The 23,100-nt window shown below is 39.5% G+C and overlaps 2 protein-coding genes across 8 annotated transcripts in view; both read left to right on the forward strand.

The window, feature by feature from the left end:
• The first annotated feature begins 3,796 nt into the window (after positions 1 to 3,796).
• Positions 3,797 to 7,228, forward strand: PRXL2C (peroxiredoxin like 2C). Of its 2 annotated transcripts, XM_052701243.1 has the most exons (6): positions 3,805 to 4,153; positions 4,589 to 4,657; positions 5,376 to 5,429; positions 5,861 to 5,966; positions 6,179 to 6,310; positions 6,892 to 7,228. In XM_052701243.1, the coding sequence occupies exons 1-6, from the start codon at positions 3,974 to 3,976 to the stop codon at positions 7,017 to 7,019; spliced, it is 669 nt and encodes a 222-aa protein (XP_052557203.1). In that variant the 5' UTR covers positions 3,805 to 3,973; the 3' UTR covers positions 7,020 to 7,228. The 2 variants fall into 2 exon arrangements, with proteins under 2 accessions (XP_052557204.1, XP_052557203.1); XM_052701244.1 differs by lacking the exon at positions 4,589 to 4,657 and having other exon boundaries at positions 3,797 to 4,153.
• Positions 7,229 to 9,455: 2,227 nt separating this feature from the next.
• The window catches only part of CDC14B (cell division cycle 14B), a 48,033-nt gene continuing 34,388 nt past the window's right edge, over positions 9,456 to 23,100 (forward strand). For all 6 annotated transcript variants that reach the window (XM_052701185.1, XM_052701189.1, XM_052701186.1 and 3 more), the window contains exons 1-4: positions 9,456 to 9,790; positions 16,495 to 16,588; positions 17,753 to 17,828; positions 20,151 to 20,243. In XM_052701185.1, the coding sequence (XP_052557145.1) occupies positions 9,475 to 9,790; positions 16,495 to 16,588; positions 17,753 to 17,828; positions 20,151 to 20,243 (579 nt within the window). In that variant the 5' untranslated portion in view covers positions 9,456 to 9,474. The remainder of the gene's footprint in view (positions 9,791 to 16,494; positions 16,589 to 17,752; positions 17,829 to 20,150; positions 20,244 to 23,100) is intronic.

Here is a 23,100-nt window from a genome sequence, read left to right on the forward strand (position 1 = left end):
AAGTAGATAGATGCAGAATAGGAAAAGATCAAATATGAAAAGCTCTGAATAAAAGCATCAAAGGCTTTTTATGCCTTGAAGTTGTATTAATCAAAGTATCATGCACTTCACTTAAAATTGTTACAGTTCGTTTTGTAGTAAGGTTACCCGTTGCAGCACTCCCTTTAGGATTAGTGCTACCAAACTAAGTCTGCTCAATTTAATAGCAAAAAATTTGTCTCTCCATGGGTACATATTATTGCTAACCTACTACAGTAGATTTCTTAGAGTGTTTAAGCTATTTGTTTTATAAGGCAGCAGCTAATCAATACACATTGACACTTAAAGCAGACTTAAGATATGCTTAGTCTTGTAAATAATTTTGAACAGCTTCAAAAAGGAGTGAAAAATCAAAATGAAAAACTTTGGCAAGTTCTGAAACGATTCTATATGGCCCATAGGGGGAAGGTAGGAGGAAGAAAATGACACACACACACACACAAAAAAAAAAAAAAAAAAAAAAAAAAAAAAGGGGGAAGGAAAAAAAAAATGAGGGAAAGAAAGAAAAATAAAGAGAAATGACATCATGAGATAGTGAATATACTCCAAGTAGAAAAAAAAAATAAAAAAAGATTAGATGATAAAGCTAGTATTTGAAATATGACTTCAAAACTGCAAGTGATTTTCCTGGCTGATTAAAATAAATATTTCCACAACTCTATGACATGAAGTCTAGTATAACCTAGTCAAAATTACACTATCAGAACAGTGAAAAACAGCCATAAGGGTAAAAGCCTCTTATCTAAAGGACAGTATACATTTTACTGCTTTTTAATTACAACAATTTAAAAACAACTCATTCTTAGTTAACACTTCACAAAATACTTTTTACTCTAGAATTATAAACATTTATCTCAGTTGACAACTAATAACCACAATGCCTCCAGCTAAATAATACTTACATAAATAAGGAAAAAAAAAAAAAAGTACACCTTGCAGTAAATAGATAATAATATGGTGTTTCACAAGTACATACTACATACTCTAAACTGTTGTGGCACACTACTTATATAAGCCACATCACTCCTGTCAGGTATTTTATTCATTTCTTCTAAATAAAAGGCTTCAGGTTGCATAATTATGACTGGCATTTTGTTTCACTGGCCAATACAGAGGAAATAAATTATGTCACATATGTGTTTGTTTTCTTGTCCTTGAAATGGTAGGAATCCAAATTTCCTATCCACAACAAAAAGTAAACTAGCTCTTAGTTGTTTAAATATTTGGTGAAGTTTCCCTTCGCAACTGTAAACTGTACCTCTGTGTAGAAAATAACTTGCATCCTGAATGCTACATCGTGATTAATATGACAATATATAATTAATTCTCCTTAAGTCACTGAAACAAAGGCAATGCTCTGATGACTACATTGTCCATGTTATCAACATCTCATTATTTAAGAAATGTAAAGAAAAGAGCAGGGGAAAAAGAAAAAAACAAAACAAACAAACAAACAAAAAAACAACCAACAAAGGATGATCTCCCCAAAGATAACACATACGAATGGACCTTATGGTTTTGATGCCTGTAGAAAGTTTGTATTAACCAGAATATCTGAAGTCAGCAGATGTGGAGTCTTTCTTTCCATCTAAATATGTGGAACTTGTAAACAAATTTCTGTTAAGTGTACCTAAATGAATGACTTTATATTTCCACTTTCAAAAGCGACTGCTAATTTTGAGTGCCTTCTATTTCAGGGAACATGGTAGTGCTCCACTATAAGTAGCATTTGTGTGCTACTTACAATTCCATGGAACACTACCAAAAATGGGGACCATACTTTTCGAGGAGCTTCAGAGAATGTTTTGGAAGATATCCTTGGGAAAAGATGCTACACTGTTGACACCAGCTAAGGCATTCTGAATAGCATAAAAGAGCTAAGTTTGCAGGCAGACTTTTAGGCAGGAATGTGTATCAGCTCTAACAGATCAGCTCTAACAGGTGGGCTCCTCAGAAACTTCCAATCAAGAGAGATTGACTTCTCTGTAGTCTAGGCACAAGAAGCTACACTGAGCTGGGACAGTGTCCTGCAAATTTATGACAACCCCCTGTCCAACACCTCATCAGTAGACCCAACCATACTTGCATCCCAAAGAGCACCTGGCTGCATTTATCCATTGCAGGAACACAACAGTTCAGCTGTAGGCTCTGATTTCCAGCTGCAGAGGTGACAGTCTTCTCCCAGTTCTGCTATGCCCTTGTGCTCTGCATACTGAGGCCTGTGCTACCCAGAGGCTTTACTGCAGCCAATAGAATGGATAGGTTATGTGACCAGTCTGTCAACTTCAACCTCATAAAGAGTAAAGCATATCAAAGGTCACCACTTCTCCCTGCTTTTCTACATCTTGTGGTAGTTCAGGGTAGGCAGGCCATTCCCTCTCTGTTGCACAAACCAAATTTTGCTCCTAGGCTGCTGGTTGAAGGGATCCAGCTGACCACAGGAACTATGTATAACTGTTACCTGTACAAAGAAGTCTGACAATTGCAACACAGAATTAATACTGCCCAGACTCTTATCTAACAGAGAGCAAGTCTCGCAATTTTCAGAAATTCTGTACAAATTTGAGGTCAGTGTGGGAGCATACTGGACTACAAGATTAGTCTTTCAAGCAGCTATAAGCAAATATATAAATTCTTTACTAACATTTAAACACTGATTTGCTCTTTCAGCAAACTGTTATGATGAGGACCACATTTAATCTGACAAAGCCAAAAGACAGATTCACATAATGAAATAAAGTGCTATTGCTGAAACAAGAGGGATACACCAGTTCCACCTCCAGGTATGCCCTGGAAATCTGATTCCCCATAAGCACTTTATCAGCCAGGGATCCCCTTCCCTGGTGTTGTTGTTTACTATGTAGAGCTGACTTGCCTGTAGAGCTGACTGACTGTACTGTTAACCTGGCATACAGCACTTGATGTGCCCTGAAAACTATTTAACAAGTTTTAGGAAATTAGTTAGGGAATATCTCAGCTGGGGCGTAAACTATGTTGAGGGGGGAAAGGTTAAAAAAAAAAAAAAAAAAAAAAAAGGATTGCTCAAATGAGAAAACAAGATTGAGCGCACATACTCTGTATCTAGTAAAAAAGTCGAAGTAGTGGGTGAGGAATGTTCTATGCAGTCTTTCACAGTAGTATGAAACCAATGGGTTTAACCCAAATTTCAGGTGGTGATGTGACATTAACACTGCAGAAACTAAGTTTGCCAAGAGAGCCAAGAGAGTATCTAGAATTAACTTCATGAAGGAGAATAACTCCAGTCCTGTTCCCAGGTGCATTCCTTCTGGTACCTCTTTTTCACAGCCCCCTGTGAGAAGGAAGGTGCTGCTCTCGTAAACTGTCAGCTAACAGCAGACTAAAATTCTGCCGTGTCTGGTGCTCCTACTTCAGGGGAGCTATTGAGCTCCTCTACTGCTGTGCACACTCCCTGCAATCACACACTTCTGCACTGCTAGGCATCCACTGCTTGTCACCTGCCCAAGTCCTGTGCAGTTCTTTTACTCCTGTGAGGGATGGGTTATGCTTTTTCTGATGCAGCAGCTCAGCACTTCCTAGAAAACATCACTTTCTGGCTTGATCGCGGCACATTGCAAAGGCAGTCCTGACCGGGGGCTGGGTGACGGTACCGCTACTTCTGCTCACACATCATTTCTGGGATCTTCCGTTTGGCTCCACTGCAAGTAACTGCATTCCGGCTCCGTCTGATAGGCAGCGCTTTTGGCAGCGCATCTCCCTCCCTGCTTTTTCAAAGGCCTTCACAGGCCTATTCACCCTACAGCGCCAGCCACTGGCAGTGGACTGACTCCAGCTGCCGGCACAGGACGTTGCCCTCCCACCCTGCCTCGGCGCCTCCTTGCAGGCCTCGCGGCTTCACCGACCGGCTCCGCCTTACCCTCTAGGGAAGGTCGGGCGGAACGGCGGAGCCGCAGCCATGTCCGGAGCGCCTCTGTGCCCGGTCGTGCAGCAGGTCCGTCCCGTGTCCGCTGCGCCGCGCCTTGAGCCCGCGGAGATGCGGGAAGCCGCCCACTGCTCGGTAGTGGACGCTGACGGGAGGAGGATCCCCTTCGGGACCTTGTACAGGCGGCAGAAGGTCGTCGTGGTGTTCGTGCGGGTGAGGAGGGCGGCAAGGGGTTGGGCGGGCTGCCACGGGCTGAGCAGAGTTACGCTCGTACTTGGAGAGTTCTGAGCTGTAAAGGTAGGAGCGGGGAGGAAAGGGGGGTTTCGGCTGGGTGAGCAAAGACAAATACATAGCAGATAAAACAAGTCTTCAGCTATGTGTTTAGTTCCAAGTGTACTGCTGCCCCATGTCCCAGCTGACAAGCCAGCTCTTGTAGATAGATGGCTAGCATGGCCCCCGACCCGGAGTATGTACTCAGGCTCGGAGTAATTAAATCAGGTTCCTAACCCAAATTTTGTGACTGCAGTGAACTTCATTCTTTCCCATGCCCATTTCCCAGTCACCTCCAAACTAGTTCATGCCTGAAGTCAAAATGTTTCTTCACTGCTGTGCAGTAATGTCTGTTTCTTACATGTTCATCTGTTGCAGAATTTCTTGTGTTATACCTGTAAGGAGTATGTAGAAGACCTGGCAAAAGTCCCCAGGAGTTACTTACAAGTAGGTGCCACACCCCTGTACGTGCTTTACAGTCAGCTCCATTATGTCCTGCTGCAGACTTAAACCTTCCAGGAATCAAAGGAATGCTCACAGTAAACTTAATGTTTGCTTGGTTTCTCCAGTTGCCATAATGAATCTGCCAAGGAGACTTATGAAGGGAGTTATTGCATGGCATACCTTGTAGCAGCAGCATTATTTCTCCTGACATTTAAACAAACAAGGCTTGTGTTTTATACTCAGGCCTAAGGGTGCAACTGCAAAAGACAGCACAACACACTGATTGAAGTTATATATACTAAGGGCCATTAGTATATGGAAATCACAGATAAACTTGCTTGTGTGCCAATATTTGCATGCTCCGTCCATATATGCAGGTGCAACTGTGGTGAAATTTTGCGTTTCTAAGATCGTGAACAGGTTGCATTCAGTAGGAAAGATGATGCTATTAATGCTACCAAAAGTGTATTGTTCACATACCTGTAACTTAAATTACCTTATAAAAGTAATTTACTGCTTAATAAGTTAATGTAGCTACTAATTGTGGATGACAGATAACAGCATTTTGCTCCAAGTATGATGCCAGTGACATTAATTTTGAATAATTTTAATGCAGTACACCATGATCATTATCTTACAACATCAAAATGCCAATGTGTTGCAGCTATGCAGAAGCACAGAGTTCCTCCTTTTCAGTATCAATACCTGTGATTTGTTCTAGGAAGCAAATGTGAGGCTCATAGTTATTGGACAGTCATCTTATCATCACATCAAGGTAAATAAGGTAGTCATTAAATAAACTGTACGCTTTATAGTGTCTTAATGATCTTAATGATCTGCATTGAGAGATTTTCCTCAGAGTGAAAAGACAGTCCTTAGCAGCCACAGAAAATCAGGCCAGTATTCTTTCTGATGAAGCAATTCTAATAGTAATGCTTGAATAAGGCAAATAACTAAAGCTTTCAGTTTAAAATCCACTGAGACTTGTTAAGGGAAGATCTTTTCCTGATTTCAATGGAAACTTTGTTTTAGTAAAAGCTGTAGGGCTAAAATTTTTTGGCCTTTACTTTCATTTAGCATTACAAAGTCACAGTTTTTAAAATTGAAGTGTATTTCCGTTTTTTTTTTTTCTTTTTTTTTTTTTTCTAACTAAATTACTTTCTTGACCTTAAAAATATCACTTTCTTTTATGTTCATATTTTGTAGCCCTTTTGCAGTTTAACTGGGTATACACATGAAATGTATGTAGATCCACAAAGGGAAATTTATAAAATGCTTGGCATGAAAAGAGGTGAAGGTAATGACGTATCAGGTAAGAATAATTTTCTCACTGATATGACTTAAAGAACAAGAATGCTTAGAAAATAATAGCATGATCATAATGGGCGTAGGAAGCTTAACCTATCTCTGGTAGGCTGCATCTTGTCAAAGCACTGGTTTCTTCAGTAATCACAGCAACCATTTGATTTTGTTGTTATGTACTTTTGTACGTCTATGTGACAAGTTCCTTGCTGTTTTGTTTAGTGCAGAGCCCTCATGTAAAATCAGGCATGCTCTTGGGCAGTATTAGAAGTATGTGGAGAGCAATGACTAGCCCAGCTTTTGACTTCCAAGGAGACCCTGCACAACAGGGAGGAGCTCTGATTTTAGGCCCAGGTAATCTCATTCTTGTTGTCTAAAAGTGACAGGCTACTCCTTTTGTTGTTTGCTTTAGTGCTACCATCTCTGCTGCTGTCCGTGTGGAGATGTAAGGAGAACAATCCTGTGCTGTCTCTGCAGTTCTGCTAGCACAGTGAACTCATGGAGGTGTCATTGTGCAGCCTCACCTTTGGCAGGGTCAGCACAAAGCTGACCTCTGTCCTATAAAAATCAGTAGCGCTGCTGATGGCTTGAAGTTCAGAAGGTATTTCTGAGTGATATTAACTCATTCTGCTTTCAATTTGATTTGAGGCATTTAGTGTGTTTGTACAGTGGCTACCACATGACAAAGCCATCTCATGTCATTAGGACTTGCTATTCTTCAGCAGATTTAATTCATTTAGATGCTTCAATGCCCCTTGTTTCTACAACTTAATTAAAAAGAAAAAATCCATGTCATAATTTAAAATAGGATTTACTGTGCAGTCTACAAGATACGTAAGAGCTCGTAGGAAACCACAATGCTTCTTTCATTCACTTATACTTTTCAATAAGTACTGTATTCAACTAATTGCCTGTTTATTCTCATTTCCTTTCAGGTAATGAAGTTCATTTTTTGCATCATGATAGAAACAGATTGGATCATGTTCCCATTAATTCAGTTTTGCAACTGGCAGGAGTTAAAACAGTAAATTTCACAAACAAACCCCAGATTATTGACATATGACACTTAGGCAGTGTGTCATTTTTTTTTTATGCTCCACAAGAATGACACTCCAATGAATTCCCAACAGCTTCAGTACTCTTCATCTTTATAGCATATCTGAAACTATGTCTGGAAGACCAGAGCACAGAATAAACTACATGACACTGAAGACGGTCTAAAATACTGCTTCCGTTGTATATAAGATAATAAAAACTAAAATACAACTGAGACCTATTGCAAAAAATTTTTGTGTCTTACTGCTTTCTCATATAACAATCTTGCTAGCACATTTTAAATCTTTGTTCAGAATGCACTGAACTAAAATGCTTTTGCTCAGGAAGAACTTCAGTTTCTTGCCTTTCAGTAAACTAAATTGCATTTAAATCCAAAACTTTTCAAAGGCTTTAAAACCTCCAGCATTGTGTGTCAATGTTGTATAAAAAAATAAGCTTCAAAAAATCATGGTTCTAAACAATGGGACTTAAGCTGTCATGTACTTTTGCATCTGGCAAGAGCAGAGATGTTTATTTTCTATTTTTGAATAAGATATTTTAAAATTATCAGCTGCTGTTTGAAATTACTTTGTGTCATACAAAAGTCATACAAAAAGGTGGATCTGTTGAAACAGGGAGGGTTGTGTCTGAAATGTATTTGTGATCAGATAGTTGGTTTTGGAATAGGCCACAGCTGCTTACCTGTTTTCCTGTTAATTTTTGCAGCAGAAAATACCTTATGTATATCTGAAAAAAAAATCCTTAGTTGTTCTGTCATAGACAGCTGAGGTGAGGACATCGTAGATTGTGGTTGTTAGATTTTGTAGCAACTTTTTCTATAAGAGTTTATGTTCAGAGTCTATTGCTTTCAATAATTTTTTAAATTTAAAATAGAGCAGACTTTGCTCTCTTTTGAGGCATGAGCCACTTTCAAAATTAGCTTTTCCAGGATTTATTGAGGAATGTAGCCCCTCTGAAGCTCCTGATCTTTGACCATTCCTATAAGTTGCTGTTATTAATGTACAACTCTTCTGCAGAATCTGACCAGTCTTCAGCCTGAGGAGTACCACAAGAATAAAGCCTATGTAAAATTAAAAGGCTTGTCATTGTGTCCATTCGGGCCGTTGTCATGCCCAGCACAAACTTTTGGGAGCTCTACACCATTAAGCTCAAGTGAAATTGATGCAATGCTCCTTGATGAAAAATAAAAGGTTTAAGAAAAATAATGATGTTGAGTAATGCAATTACATGAGGAGGTACTATCCATTAGCCGTATTAATTACACATTTTGGTAGCAGATGTGTAAGAGAAGGATGCTGTTAATGTGAAAGTACCATGTGACCCTGAGCCCAAGCCAGCAGCACCCAACCTGAGCTCACAGCAGCTTCCCACAGACCCAGCACTGCCACAAGCACAATGGGGCAGTGGGATAGAGTGGAAACTTGGAAGTGAAGGGATACAGGGTACCCGTGCACCATAGCACTTCCATGCTGATACATGCAATCAGCCATACAAGCCATGACGCTACTTCCAGTTCCACTTTGGTTTTCCAGTCATTTCACATTCATTTGCCCAGTGCTTTCCATTCTAAAGGAAGTGCTTGTCTTGTCATTTCTTGAACTTTTTTGCTTTCAGTGGAACTTAAAAAGCACATGGTGGAACAGCTCTGTTGTGGTGTTTTAACTCAATAGAGGAACTGAACACAGCTGTGCACTCCTAAGGGCTCAATTGGAGCTGCTGTTTGCCAGTGCTCATGAAGCCACTCATCCCAGCATTTCAGTGCTTGTAGGCCATGTGATTTTTGATTATCCCAGCAAAACCTTCAGATAGAATCACAAGATGAGGGCCAAGGAGAGGAAGAACACCATACGAGGCTCAGCAGAAAAACAGCTTTAAGGAAAACATCAGCCCTGCATATATCAAGCACCCACTGCATGCCAGAGCCCATGTGAGTCCAGCCCCACATACACAGTGAATGGCCACGGGCAGCTACGGCCCTTACTGTTATTTAAAAACAATGTCTTTAAAAAGTTGTGCAGCAAAACATGGGCGACATCCGCTGGCTGCTCACCCTGTACGAGGCAAGATCTGGGCTGCGGATTGCAGTGGAGGACTGGCAGTGCTCCACTTATTTCAGTGTACTGAAACGTGCTGTAGTGGAACACACTGCTGTGTGTTAGATATAAACGCAGCTCTTCCAACTTTCCAAATCCTAAGCAGATTGTGCAAACTGCTAGATTCCGCCGAGGACACTTCTCCTGTTCGGAGCTCTGGGGTCGGGCAGGCGGAACGTTACCAGACTCGCCTCATACGCGCCAATGGTGGCGGTTGTCGGCGGCCCCGCCTAGCGCCCCGCGGCAAGCCCGGGCCAGCCCACCTGTTACCGAGGCTGCTATGACATCACTGTCTCCACCGCTCCGCGCCGGTGACGCCACACCGCCCCGACCCAATCAGAGGCGGCGGGGGCGGGGGGGCGAAGGTGCATGAAGCGGCGGGAGTGGGCGGTGTCCACGGAGACGCGTCAGCCGTCGCTGCCGGTCCCTCCCCTGGCAACCCGAGGCCCGCGGGGAGGGACGCGGCGGGGACGAAGCGGGTCGTTTTGCACGCACGGTAGCGGCGCAGCCGCCTCCGCCATGAAGCGGAAGAGCTGGGCCGAAGCCCGGCGCCGCGCCAGCCCGCCGCCGGCTCTGAAGAGAACTCGGAGCGCAGCGTCGAGGGCGGCGGGGGGTGAGGAGCAGGACGAGGAGCAGCGGCAGACGCCCTCCACCGCCGCGCCCGAGACCTGCGTGCAGATCACCGGTGAGGGGGCGTGCCGGGGCTGGGCGGGCTGCCCTGCGGGGCGCCGCAAGTCGAGGCCGGGACACTGAAGCAGGGCGACGCCCCCCTTTCCCGTCGCCTCCTGCAGCGCCGCGCCGGTGTTCCCGCCAGGCGATCTCGGCTGGTCCGGGAGAAAGTTGGTGGCGGCGGGGAGTGGGGCGCGACGTCCTCGAGTGGATGGCGCTGGAGCAGGGGTGTGCCGGGTTCGGCGGTGCTGGGCGCGTTTCGGAACAATTAACGTAATGTGCACTGAGTAACTTTGTTTGGCAGCGCCGAGTAGTGCCTCACGCTGGGGCTTGGCTTGGAACAGAGCGGAGAGAAAGAGTAATTAAACCGACAAAATGCGTATCTGCGAAACAGCCCAGCAGTCTAGTTTTGCGTGCTTGGGAGGCTGGTGTCCCTCCGTGCCAGCTGGTGGACGTAATACTCGTACGGGCCGTCTTGATGTGTTCTGTCTTGGCCCCGCACGGTGCCCATGCGTTGCCCGTGGTGGCATTGCGACAGCAGCCGATGTTCGTGTGGCAGCCGCGGAGGTGCGGCTGAAGCAATTCCCTCAGTTCCACGTCCAAGAGACGTGTCTGGGTTTAATTTATATAGGAACAGAAATGGACTTTCTGTGTGCTGTATCACGTTTGGGAATAGCATTATTTACAACTCCCTTTAAAAAACAAAAACAAAAACAAACAAAAAAAAAAACAAGAAATAAGCCTCATCTCTTTTCTACAAAAGACAAATGGGAAACTGCATGTAAAGAGAGCAGCAAGAATACTGAGAACAATTGTGGACAAAAGCACAGATCTCATCCTTGCTGAGAAGCAACAGTATTTTAACAGCTGTGTGTTCCAAATAGCAGTGTGTTTAGAAAATCCTAAGATTCTGTCAGTGTTTTGGAAACCAGGCATAGTGATGTAGGAAGAATGTAAATTCCCAAAGTGTAACAGAATCCTCATTTTAAAATGCTCTAATAGACCTATGGAATAAAACTGGAATACTCCTGCCTAAACTATATTTTTGGGGAGTCCAGTCTACACAGGGACATCATGGCGTGTTTATTTGCAGAGCTGTAATTCTGTAAGTCTTTATTTTTCCATAGCTTCTTAGCTGTAACTATCTGTACAGGTACAGCACAATTTTAGGGTTCAGTGTAGAAACCTCTGATTAGGCAGGTGTTGCTCTTTGGTATCAAAGTACATCCCCACACTAGAATGCTGTATAGCCCTGCCCAGCCCCACAGACAGCGTTATGACCAGTCATGGGCAGCATCTGTCTGGGGCCAAGGCACACCTCCTGCACCGACCAGGTCTCTCACTTTACTGAGTTTTCTCTTCCGAGGAAATGCTCGCTTGTTTGAATAGTGCGGCACATCACCTAGGATTTGACTTGTGTTTTTCAATGGGAGCTCAGCATGCACATCAGTACACAGCATAACAAACTCAATTAAAATGCACTAGGTTCTTGTATTCAACAGTAATTCATGTTCCCTTATTTTCATGCTGCTCATCATGGCTGCTGTTTACAAGCTTCTAATAATGGAACAGTTACAGCCTAATCTTCATTGCATTGGTATGACACATTTGGTTTTTTTTTTTTTTTTTTTCCCAATAGAGAAACCCTGAGAGAGAATGAGCCCACAGGCTCACCTTTTCCTTTGACTGCTTTAAAAGTTATTTCAGGTTTTGGACTGTCAGTTCTGCCTTCTCATAATGCAGTTCCAAGAAGTGAATTAGTAGTTCTGGACTGGAAGCAGATTAAAGTATCAGGCCTCACTCTTGCACTTGGACATAATGGAGAATATTCTAGTGACCATGGAGACTAAATACTAGCATTACCTTCTCTGCTTACAAAATAGCCCTGAACTCATCAAGAACATTTCAGGCTACTCTCATTTTCATCTTTGTGGAAGAAGACAACAGCACAAACCATCCCAAATAGCTATAAAAATGTATAGATTTTGTCTTGCCTGACGTTACATTGATACGTAACAGAGTTGGTAATGCTTTATTATGCATAGATATCATACTCAACACAATTATTGTGTTTCTTTATTTCTTATTGAATTGCACTTATCAATCTAAATATTTTTGTTTGCTATTAAGTGTAGTTCAGGGAATCTCTGCTTCTGGAAAACTGTTTATTTTGGTCTGTTAAGCTGCACAATAAATCTTACCACTTTGTCAACTAATGTGTGAGTCTGGATGGTATGAATTCTATTTTCTGGTTCTGAATATATTTCTTCTGTTTACTGGAAGCATATTCCCATATTCTTCAGATCTCTGAAAGAAATAATTTATATGATCTAAAGGAAATGTAACTGTTCTGTGAGAAGCTTAAAAACTCATTACTTCCCTTCATTGTCAGGTTGTCATTGCTCTGATTTTATAAATAACATTTTAATGAAAGTGTACAATAATAAGGCATAAACTTTGCACAAATGGTGCATGTTTTTCTCTCGCTTCCCTCCAGCAGTTAATTCCAAAATGAAGTAACTACAATAATGAAACAAGGAATTAAATCTTAACTGATAGAACACCACGGGGAATCTTCACAGATGTTTGTTTGTCCTCTTGTTCAGTGGGTATCCAGTTGGTTGCAGTGTGGAACTAACTCCAGAAAAAATGTCCTCAGTCACTTGGAAATTTTTAAAAAGAGCATCTGGATAGGTTGAGGGCTTTTTTTGTTCTCTTACTTGTGTGTTTTTGTTGGAGACTATGGAGACTAAATATTTTGTTTTGTTTTTCTCATATTGTTGGTTTGACATTATAGAATTTGTATGTTATGAAAAAACCAATTTTGTTCTTTTTTTTTATTACAAAAACAAAATTTGGGGAAATTTTGACTGACTCTCAATTAGTTCTATTATTCAGCTACATCTCAGTACAAAAGTTGTATTTAATCTTTTGTCATTATGACCTCATCGGTCTGTCTCAAAATAAAGATTTTTAAAGCCAAGTGTAAAACTTTTAATATCTAAGTCAGTGCTGACATCATGTGAACACTTGTAATGTAGTCTTATAAACTGGACAAGAACAGCTAAGATCAAGGACTTTGTTCAAGTAAAGTAAAACATCAATCATCAATCATGATGTGCCCTGAAAATATTTTTTTCATGGTAAATAAAAATTTCCTTAACTTTTTAGTGTGCCTTCATTTCCTCTTTCAGAAAGCCAAGCTATTGTTATTGTCAACTGTATTATCGCTTAAATACGAATCGTATTTGTAAAGATGAGTGAATGAATGTTTTCAAGGGTAAGATGACTAACAGGAAAATACCATACAATTTTACTTCTCATCTTAATATTGCAACAGAATTTATCTTTTTGTTCTCTCTTGTGTCTTTCTCCTATTTTGGAGTTCTTAATGTAACAAAATACCATGCATTAACCCTGGCTTTAGAAATGCAGTTCTGTTAGAATAGTAAATAAGTCTCTATTTTCATTCCTTATAGTTCAAAACAGGCTGACATTGTATTTTGTAATACTGTCAGTCTACCCGAATTTCTCATCTGAGGCATCTGGTTAACAATAGCAGTGCTGAGTTTTTCTTTTGGTGAAATAATCTTTGCTGCTTGTATGCAGACTTGTCCTACCTGTAGTTAGTGCCTGATTGGTGTTTAGATGCCTCCTAAGTTATTGAAATTGCTTTCTTCATGGCCTTCACAGTGGACCCATAGAAGCATCAGGCTCACTGAGGTAAAGCAAGGAGATTTTGTTGTCTCTGTTTTCCAGTGATCACAGTTGTGAAATGATAGCTCTTGGTGTTCTATACCTAGGCTTCCATGGAGCACTGTAGAGCAGAAAAATAAGCAAAATGTTTTTCTTTCTGTATGCATATCATACAGAATCAGATGTGTGATTATTATGGCTTTTGTAAACAAAGATGTTTGTTGTAGCTTTAATCTCACTAGTTCAGTACTTGTAGTAGCAAAGCTGTGAGATCACAACTCTCAGGTGAGGTCTGCGGACTTATTTTGTTGTACATCAGTAGCTTACTAAAATTAATTGCCAGCAACTGTCCATGTTTCTGTATTTTAACTGATTTGTTATTTGAAGCAAACAAAATTAAGCATAATTGAAGTACATCTAATGTACTGCAGTCATATGTTCTAATTGCAGTGCAGATGCAGACTGCAAGGCAGTAAGCTCTGCTCTTATTCTTCTGAGAGATGATTAGAAGGATCTGCTCTAGTTTACGATAATTTTATGATTACCTTTTATCAGAAATTTGTGAGAATCTGGAAGTACTAAATTAGATTATATGTAAATGAAGTACTAAAAAGCTAAAGTTAACAAAGAGTTCAGTGGAAGTTTTGCTTCTGTAGCCCAAGCTGTTGTGGAGTCCTACTGAAGTGCATTTATCAGTGTTCCAGTGTATTTCATGTGTAGACGCCAGTCCTGCAGTTGGATCTGTAGTGGAGGAATCCTTGTTTCACAGCGTTGGTTACTCATGTTCAAAAATTAACACTCTAATCTTTGGTAACGCTGTAGCTGTAAACAGAACTGGAAATACATTTGCAAAAAATATATAAAAAATAGATGTAGTGAGCAGTTACCATTTGTATCCTATCAGGCTGCCAGAAAGCCAGATAGGCTTATGGGAAGAGACTGCTCTGCACAGCTTATTACTAAAAATCTCCTCGTAGGAAACATTTTCAAAAAAGATGGAGCCTGCTGCTCACATAATGGAGAGCAATTGTTAGTAGGGTGCTGGAAAGGACAGCTTGTCAGGGTGTTGGCATTTGACATATGCAGCTCTTATTGTGAGGTGGTTCTACAGTTATTAAGCCTGAGCTCCTTGCTAAATTCTTTCAGGTGTTTTAGAATGGCATCAATTAATGCAATCTAAAGATACCAATGAGGAATTGAATGCCAACAGCTATTCAAAAGGCCACATGTTCTCTATTCACTCAGGAGATGAATTCTTATTTTTGTTGGACCTTTTTGCAAAGCTGCAGAAAATTTTCAGTAAAAGCTGGTGCACTGAGGAAGCAAGTGATTCATATACTCCCAAGTAATTTCTTTGAATAAAATGCTACATTATTTTTAGTTTTTGGACCTATGAAAATGTATTTCTTTGCTTTTTTTTTTTTTGTTTTTTTTTTGTTTTTTGTTTTTTGTTCCTTCTCTAGTATTCAAGGATTTGGATTACTTCTTCTGTAGAGCTTTCATATTTTCAAAAGTGATGTACAACTTATGTGAACAAGTTGGCATGCAAGAAGGTGGCATGCCAGCCCAAGCACTGCAGCCATTTTGTCCAGACCTCGGTGTTTGTGTTGTTTGAGTGCACTGAGGGCTCTCAGTGCTAGTCAAAAACAGTGAGTGTAAAGAGTAGGTGCCACTGGGGGTGGGAATACTGGATGTGTTTGGACACTGCTAGCCCACTGTGGGCGTGTCCAGCCATCTAACCCAACAGAAAACTTTGCCTTATAATAAACTTCGTGGTAGCTAGCTGTTACATCACTTTAGAAGCAGTGTGAAATCATAGCTCAGGGCTGTAGTTTGAGATGGATTTCATCTAGCAACACCAGTTTAAACACAATCCCTAGATATTATATCTTATCCATTCTCAGTTTTGCTTCTTTGTATATGGTCAGTCCTTTTCTGTATTAGTGCTCATTTTCAGGGAAGAGGGGAGAAAACTAGCAAAGCAGCCTGTCCTCTCCCCCCTCCCCTTTTTTTTTTCCCCCTTCTCCTTTGAATGAGCAAGTATACCTTCTGCAGCCTCTGATGATGATAGACCTAGCTGCACACAGCAAGGGAAGGAAATCTGTGGTGGGGAGAGGCACACGGAGCTATGGCTCCCTCCTCCCTGATGTTTTGTCCCAAATGCTTTTCTGGGGCTCCCTGTCTTTTCCTCTGTAACGTATAAGTAATGACTCCTAAGTGCTAATCATTTTCGTTTGAAACAGAAGTGATTTTTTTCTGCTCTCAGGAAGAGGAGATATTGATCTTTATATATGCTTCTGTGCTTATACATAGGTGATGTTCAGATATTTAAGTAAATGTATTCATTCTAGGAGACTAGTGCAAAACAATCTTTTAGGTTTTGAATTTTGCTTTCCATGTGTATTAATATATATAATAAATAAATATACGTATTTTTTTTATATATTTTTCCTCCCCAGCAGCAAAAACAGAAGTATGGCTGTGCTATTGCAAGGCCTGTTTTTATTGATCAGTAACTAAAGGTGCAGCAATTTACTGCCACAGCACAGTTCGTGTTTAAAGTTCACTGCGGCTGCAGCTGCCCTTCGAGAGAGTTTTGTTTTGGTGTTTTGTTTTGTTTCAATGTGAATACCGAGAGTGGCCTTAACTAGTTCAGCAAGGAGCGCCAAAACAGCGTAGGCTCCGGGTGTCCCCAGCGGGATGAATGGCGGGGGCCGGCTAGGCTCTGGCGCTCCTCTTGGAAATGCCGCGCCCCAGCTCGGTTCGAGACGTTTGCCGCGCGCTTAAGCTGCAGCTGGTGGCTGCCATGCTCAGAGGGCCCCGGTGCGGCCTGTCCTGCGTTACCTGGAAGAGGAGCCGGTCCAGCCCTTCTGTCAGTGTCCTGCACTGGCGGCCTATGGAGGGCTGCGAGCTCGAAGCCGTGTCGCTGCCACCTGACGAGGCAGGAGGAAGCTGTTGTACTGCCGGCGGGCGTGCTGCAGAAAAATAGGGTGTTTGTGAAAGCTATGTTTTCCTGCCTTTCAGATCGCCTTTTTTTCGCAATTCTCTGCCAAAAACCAAAGAGTGGAGCTGCAGATACCCATTATTTCTGCGTAGACAATGAACTTGTGTATGCAAAGTAAGTATAGACTTTCTTTTTCCTTTTTTTTTCTTCCTTTTTTTTTTTTTTTGTTTCTTCCTTTTTTTTGTTTCTTCCTTTTTTTTTTTGTTTCTTCCTTTTTTTTTTGTTTCCTCCTTTTTTTTTTGTTTCTTTTTTTTGTTGTTTCTTCCTCTTTTTTTTTGTTTCTTCCTTTTTTGTTTCCTTTTTATGTTTCTTTTTTCTTTCCTTTTTCTCTTTCTCTTTTTTCTCTTTTTTTTTTACAATTATTACAATAAATCAGTCAGAATGACAAAAATGAGAAACCAGTCTAATTGATGTCCTGTGTTTAAATGTAGCTGAGGGAAACATACTATTCCCATTACAGAGCTAATAATATGTGTCTGTCAGACTCAGACTTACTCGCCATAATTGTTTATAAGGCTTAGAATGGTTTCTTTGCTTCCCATCAGGATTTCTTAAAAATCTTTTCAGAGCTTTCATTATACCCCAGCTTGTTAGAAGACACTGGAACATGTTGCAGCAGCGTATACTCCTAAATCTACATTCAGCCATTGAGCAGAAAGGGATGTCTTTAGTCACCAAAGTATTAAGTGGAGAGTCTAAACTTCCTGGAATTAGTGAAAAAGCTGACAAAACTGACTCAAGCTTTTATGAGCTGGGTAGTGAGCAGCATATGTCTTTGTATGCAGTCTGGAATGCTATTAATTCTTGAATTGTTTTTAACCAAAAACATACTGTTTTTAAAAGGGCTGATCAATATTTATTCTCTGTGTTTGCTTTTCTTTAGCAGTAGTGCATACTGTATCTTCAATTAATTGAGGTAATTTACCATAAAATGTACAAGAACAATAGGTATATCTAGACAAACATATTCCCAAAATATTTGAATTACTTTTCATTGCCTTCTTTTGAAGCCAGGCATTTGGGTTGCTTTTAAAACAGGGTTTCTAGACTGGTGTCACGGAGTGATTGAATTTTTCAAATCTTGAGTATTCTACCTTGTGTGATGGTGTGTGGAAAACATGAAACAGCTGTTGTTCCAGTTAAAATAGTACATATGTAAGAAGACTTATGTGCTCAGAATGATTCATATGTATATTACTACTTCTTGCTTTGTGCATCTAGCTTAAACTATCTGAATTAAAATAAATAAATAAATGTTTTTACCCTTTCTCTTACTAGCTTCTATAGAGATTTTGGACCACTAAATCTGGCAATGATCTACAAATACTGCTGCAAACTAAACAAGAAATTAAAGGTAATGCTTGTTTTATTATTCAATTTTCACGTCTTTGTAAAGAACAAAAGCAAATGGGCCAGAAGTTTCTTTTGTTAAGGTGCTTTCATATATTCCTAATAAGGCTAAGTTTTGAAAATGTATGCAAAATTCCTTTACTTGCATTTAGGAAGGAGAAAAGCCACTTGCCTTTAAAATTTGCTCTAGTGACAGTGACTAATATTAAGCTCCTAGAAGATGAGTTGCTGAATGAGTACAGACTCAGTTAGATTTGTAATGGTGGATTTTTTTTTTAACTTATATTCCTCTACTGGTACTGACATCTCTTCTGTAAGAAACAGTATTTGATTTTTGATATTTGATTTGTGGCCTAGAGAAGAGTTGTCATGCACGTGCTGTTGTCATGGGTGCTTAGTAATTCAGGTAATTCAATTCTTTATAGAAAACAGTGTCTTTAAAATAGAGAGTTCCTGTACTGATGAAATCAATGACTTCAAGTTAGTTGACCTCTGCCTCAAGAAGTTGAACTATAAAACCTGTTAGGCAGATAAAAGTCTCATTAGCGTTAATGTGAACACAGTTTGCCTTTTCAAAACTGCTTAGATCTTAAAAGCTGTGACTATTGAACTATGAAAATTGGAAAGCATGCGGAACATAGTAGTTTAAGAAAGTTGAAGTGTGGTTTTGTTCTTTTTTGTTTGTTTGTTTTTGTTTTATTTTGTTTTGCAGAGGGTATTAGTGTCTGTCACTGGCATCAGTTTTCATAAATCCATCTCATATTGTCACTGTAGAGATAAGGTTTACCTGAGACAAGATTCTCTTCTGTTCACAGCATGGATGTCTTAGACTTTGGCTTGCCTGGGCTGCATTAAGTACAGAGAAATTATCTTGGGCTACATATGAATAACCTGCTCTGAAAGTAATGCCTACAGTATTGTTTATTTATAAGTAACAAAAATTTTAATTTTTAATTTTTTTCTTAAAACATTAAAAAAGCAGTGGAACAAAATAATAAAACTGATGGGATGTGTGACCCTTATTGTGATTGTTGGATCAGTCTGGTTTGATGACAGTGGTTGCAATTCTTAGTGAGCTCACAAGGTGTTCATCAGAGATTTCTGATTAAATTTTGCTCTTCTGGTAATAATTCAGTAATCATTCACAATTGTTCACAAATATGTGCACTGCCAAAAAGTGATGATATGAGGTATGAAGGTATGGTTGTGAAGCGAAGGATATTCCTCTTATAAAAGAAAGCGTGTAAAAGTCTGGCTAAGAGATGTGATCAGATTTTTTAGTTGAATATCTGATTGCAACTCTATGCATTCAATCTGAAAATTTGCAGGTGGGGTGTTTATATCAGCTGAAAATTATGTTGCAAACATAAATCAGTTTTTTTTTTTTTTTTTTCAATCTTGAAACCTATTTTCAAATTCCTATATTGAACTGGAAAGCACACCTGCGTATTACTGTCTGTTCAGAGCACCGTGTTCATCCGATGTGTCAAAATATATGTGGTTATTTGCTATCACTTGAGTCAACACTACGCTCCTTATGCCTTGCTTTCAGCCTACACAGTGTTAACAGCGCACTGATGGTTTGGTTGTTGCTGAGGACTGGATGCTTGCCCGGGGCCACTGCGGTGAAGAGTTGCTGCCTTTATAGTGTAGGGGGTAGTTTTTGCTGCCGTTACAGAGATGTGTCCTTCCTATTGGCATTGCTATTCCACCTTCTTCCTAAGATAATCAGATAAACAATATGTAAAGCACTTAGATGAAATTTTAAGACGTCGTTACTCATAAGAATTAAAAAGGTTTTCAAAATTTTTTTGTTTAAGTCTATATTTTCCAGATCCAGAGATATTTTAGAAGCAACTATTAGTAGAAATCTTAGTATCAAGATTTTTTTTTGAAAAAACACCTCAACTATGTTTTTAGTGCTGTTGGGACTTTAACTTATCTGTGATGGTTTTGAGAATGTAATATATTTACTGCCATGTTACGTATTTACTTCACATAGATAGATATCTATTGCATGGGACTTGAAGTCAGAAATATTAAACACATTCAAGGAGAAAAAGAAAAAATCATGTAATCTGTGTAAGTTAGTGTAATTTTGTAAAATTATTTAGGTTAGATACTGTGAAAATTCTTGGAATAATCTAGGTGGAGGTACAGTAGACTCTTCTGAAGCTTCTGAGGGATTTGTCTTCAATGTATTCTGTCTTCTCAATACAAATGGTTGAAAGGAAATGAACTGAGCCTTGCATTCTTCTAATTTTAGAAGAGGAGACATGAAACATTTAAACAGCAGAATTATAATATTCTTCATTTCTTGATACAGTCATTTTCATTGATAAAGAAGAAAATAATTCATTATACTGGCTTTGATCGAAAAAAGCAAGCAAATGCTGCGTTTCTCATAGGCTCCTACGCAGTAAGTATTAAAATTTTTACTATTGCATAAGAAGTTAAATGTGTTCATTCTTTCAAACTCACTTTTTAAAACAGCAAGATAAAAACACTTGTTTTCTCTTGGATAATATTGTTACTAATGTATCTTACAGTAAGGTGCCGCCTTCTATTAGAATTTCTGAAGTCCAGCAGGTGTACGGATGGATTTGTTTTGTTTTGTTTTTCTTACAATACGATCTGTGCTCCTATAAGGAAAAGAAAGCAAAAAGTCACCTCTGAAAAAAAATTTTGAGTTTTATTATTTGTCATAGCATTTTGAATTTCAGAAAATGTACGCATCTTTTCATTTAGGAAAAAAAGACTGATTTTTTTTTCCTTTTTTCCACAAATATTGTCTTGGACAAAGTACAGTATATCAATTCCTTTTGCAAACACGTTTAAATATGTCTTTTCTTCCCACTTTCTGCTTTTTTACCATGAGATGATCCTTTTGGTTAACCTATTAGAAGGCATAAGACTGTGTAGTAGAGCCAGTATAAAAGACTGGGAATGTAGCAAGTGGCTGCAGATGTGCTGAGTCAGGTCCTTGGCTGCAAAAATGGGAAAACATTGCTGGCTTTCCATTGCAGCGACATCTGAAAGAATCAGTATTTGCTGCACAAAACTGTTGCTGAGGAATAAAGCACAAACAGCTTAATTATGAAATATGTGATGAACTTTGTTCTGTTCTGTTTTAATTTGTAATATGGCTTGATTGTAACACTCTCTCTCTTTTGTTCATTTGCTTTTGAGACAAAGTGGTGAATGTGTTTTTGATGTTGAAAATTTGAAGGATCAGAGCTCATCTAGCCTTAGGTCATTCTGGTTTACCAGCTCTGCAGGTATGCGGTATTAACCATGCTGACAGTCTTCTTCTTGCTGCTTCCCTACTTCATTGCAAGTCCTATTATGTTGCTTCCCAGGTTTTCTTTATTATGTATTTTCTACAGTAATCATTATGAATTAAGAACTTAACTTGAAAGTCTGCCACTTCTGCATCTGAAAAAAAGGAGCCTTACAGATGTTACTGCTGCTCTTTGTATTCTTAAGAAACTGGCAACGTGAGTTACTGAACTTGTTTGCTGTTAAGTTGTTGCACTAGGTAAAGAGCTAGGAAAGCTTCTTCCAATTTTAGGAAAACTTCTTCTAATTGCATTATAGGTCTAGAAAGCATGAGTGGAATGATTTCATCTATCAGCTGTTAGCTGGAAGGTTTTTGTTTTTTCCTAAAATTTCATTCAGAATATGTGTGATATGTGCAGCCCAGCACTTGACATTTTGAGCAGAATCTGCTATATAGAAAATTTATTGACTATTTAAAAGTTTACAAAAAAAAATCAAAACAGTCCTAACAAGTATCTTACGTGAGATCGTCATCCATGAGTCTTGCCATGTCACATTAACAGTGTGCAGTCAGAAGGAATCCTTTCCTTGTGGGTAGGTAGGCTTGTTGTTTGGATAATTATGAATCAGAGATGGTGAGGTAACTCTAGCTGGATCCTGTGTCACTTTTTCTATAAGTGAGATATAATGTCTACCCAGATTGGTGTGGGAGGGATTCCCATGAAGGACGATCACAAACCGTGCCCTAGAGGCTTACTTTTTTTCCCTGGTACACTTTGATGATCTTTCTTTCATAAAGAGGCAGGCTTAATTACAGCAAACAGTGCTGAAGTGTTCAAACATACATATTCCATGTTCTTGCTTTCTGTGAAGCATGCAATGGCTTAAGATCTGCACAGAATGTCTAATGAATGTATGTGCATAAGCGTAATTCCTGACTGGAAGGAAGCATATTAAGGTCATATTTATTTTAAACATAGGCTTAAGCATCCAGCTACTACTTCAATTCAGAGTGCATAGCTTTTTGACGAAGAAGGATATATACCATGTGGTAATGCTGAATTGGATCATTTTATTTCTTATCCCATATTGTAGAAGTGATAGATTGATAGATAGATTGCCATTCCATATTTTGTCTTCTATGGTTTGAATATTTTTTCAAGTTCAATCTCTCTTTTTTTCTTCTTTTTTTTTTTTAAAAAAAAAAGCTTAATGGTGGGTTCCGCTTCAGCTGATCTCCTTAGATCAAGGAGCTGTGTGGCCTTGCATCATACTGGGGGAGTCTGGGTGGGAAGAGCAAGGAAATAGAATGGGGAAATAGTGAACACATAGTGAGTCATGAAAACTGTGTGTGTTGTAAGGTCTTTGATGGCCTATGCATAGTTTTGGATAGAAGTTCTTCAGGAATTCCTACTTGTTTGGAATAACAGTCTGCCAGCACTTAAGAAAAGCACAGGTGGAGTAAGTTTGTTTGTCTTTTATACTCTTTTTTTTTTTTTTTTTTTTTTTTTCAACACATAAATTCATATAAGCTATAATGAACTGTATGTAGCTGTGTCTACTTGCATGTCTTCATAAGGTTTCAGTATTTTTATAATAGCAACTTGAAAGTCTGTCTTTTAAAGGCTCATCAACCTGAAGTTAGAATTCTTAAACAGAGTTATTTAACTTCTGTTTATAGGAATTGCAGTATGTTGGCATGATTTACCATTCAGCATCTTTTGTTTAAATACGTATGTATGTGTATATTAACTGTGCAGATATGTGCTCGTTTTGACAAATATTGCAATGACAAAGATCTTCATTAACTGTGGTGAAGTGAAAGGGCAGTTGTTAGTGTTCCAGTTCACAAGCAAAGTCTGTTCCCAGTCTCTTCCTCATAGTTGGTGTTTTGTAATGTTCCCACATCTCCCATCTTCATCTAACTTGTCTTTCTTTTCTTTAGTGGAGATAGTTTCTGAAGGGGTCATCGAGACTACATGCTTATTTCTTTTCCC

The sequence above is a fragment of the Tympanuchus pallidicinctus genome, unplaced genomic scaffold, assembly GCF_026119805.1.
Source record: "Tympanuchus pallidicinctus isolate F22 unplaced genomic scaffold, pur_lepc_1.0 scaffold4, whole genome shotgun sequence".
In the NCBI taxonomy this organism is placed as follows: domain Eukaryota; kingdom Metazoa; phylum Chordata; class Aves; order Galliformes; family Phasianidae; genus Tympanuchus; species Tympanuchus pallidicinctus.

Excerpts from the sequence above, each read along its gene's own strand:
- PRXL2C (XM_052701243.1), top strand. The coding sequence starts at position 3,974 with ATGTCCGGAGCGCCTCTGTGCCCGGTCGTGCAGCAGGTCCGTCCCGTG. Across the intron at positions 5,430-5,860 it reads CATCTTATCATCACATCAAG|CCCTTTTGCAGTTTAACTGG; the intron begins GTAAATAAGGTA and ends CATATTTTGTAG. Across the intron at positions 6,311-6,891 it reads AGCTCTGATTTTAGGCCCAG|GTAATGAAGTTCATTTTTTG; the intron begins GTAATCTCATTC and ends ATTTCCTTTCAG.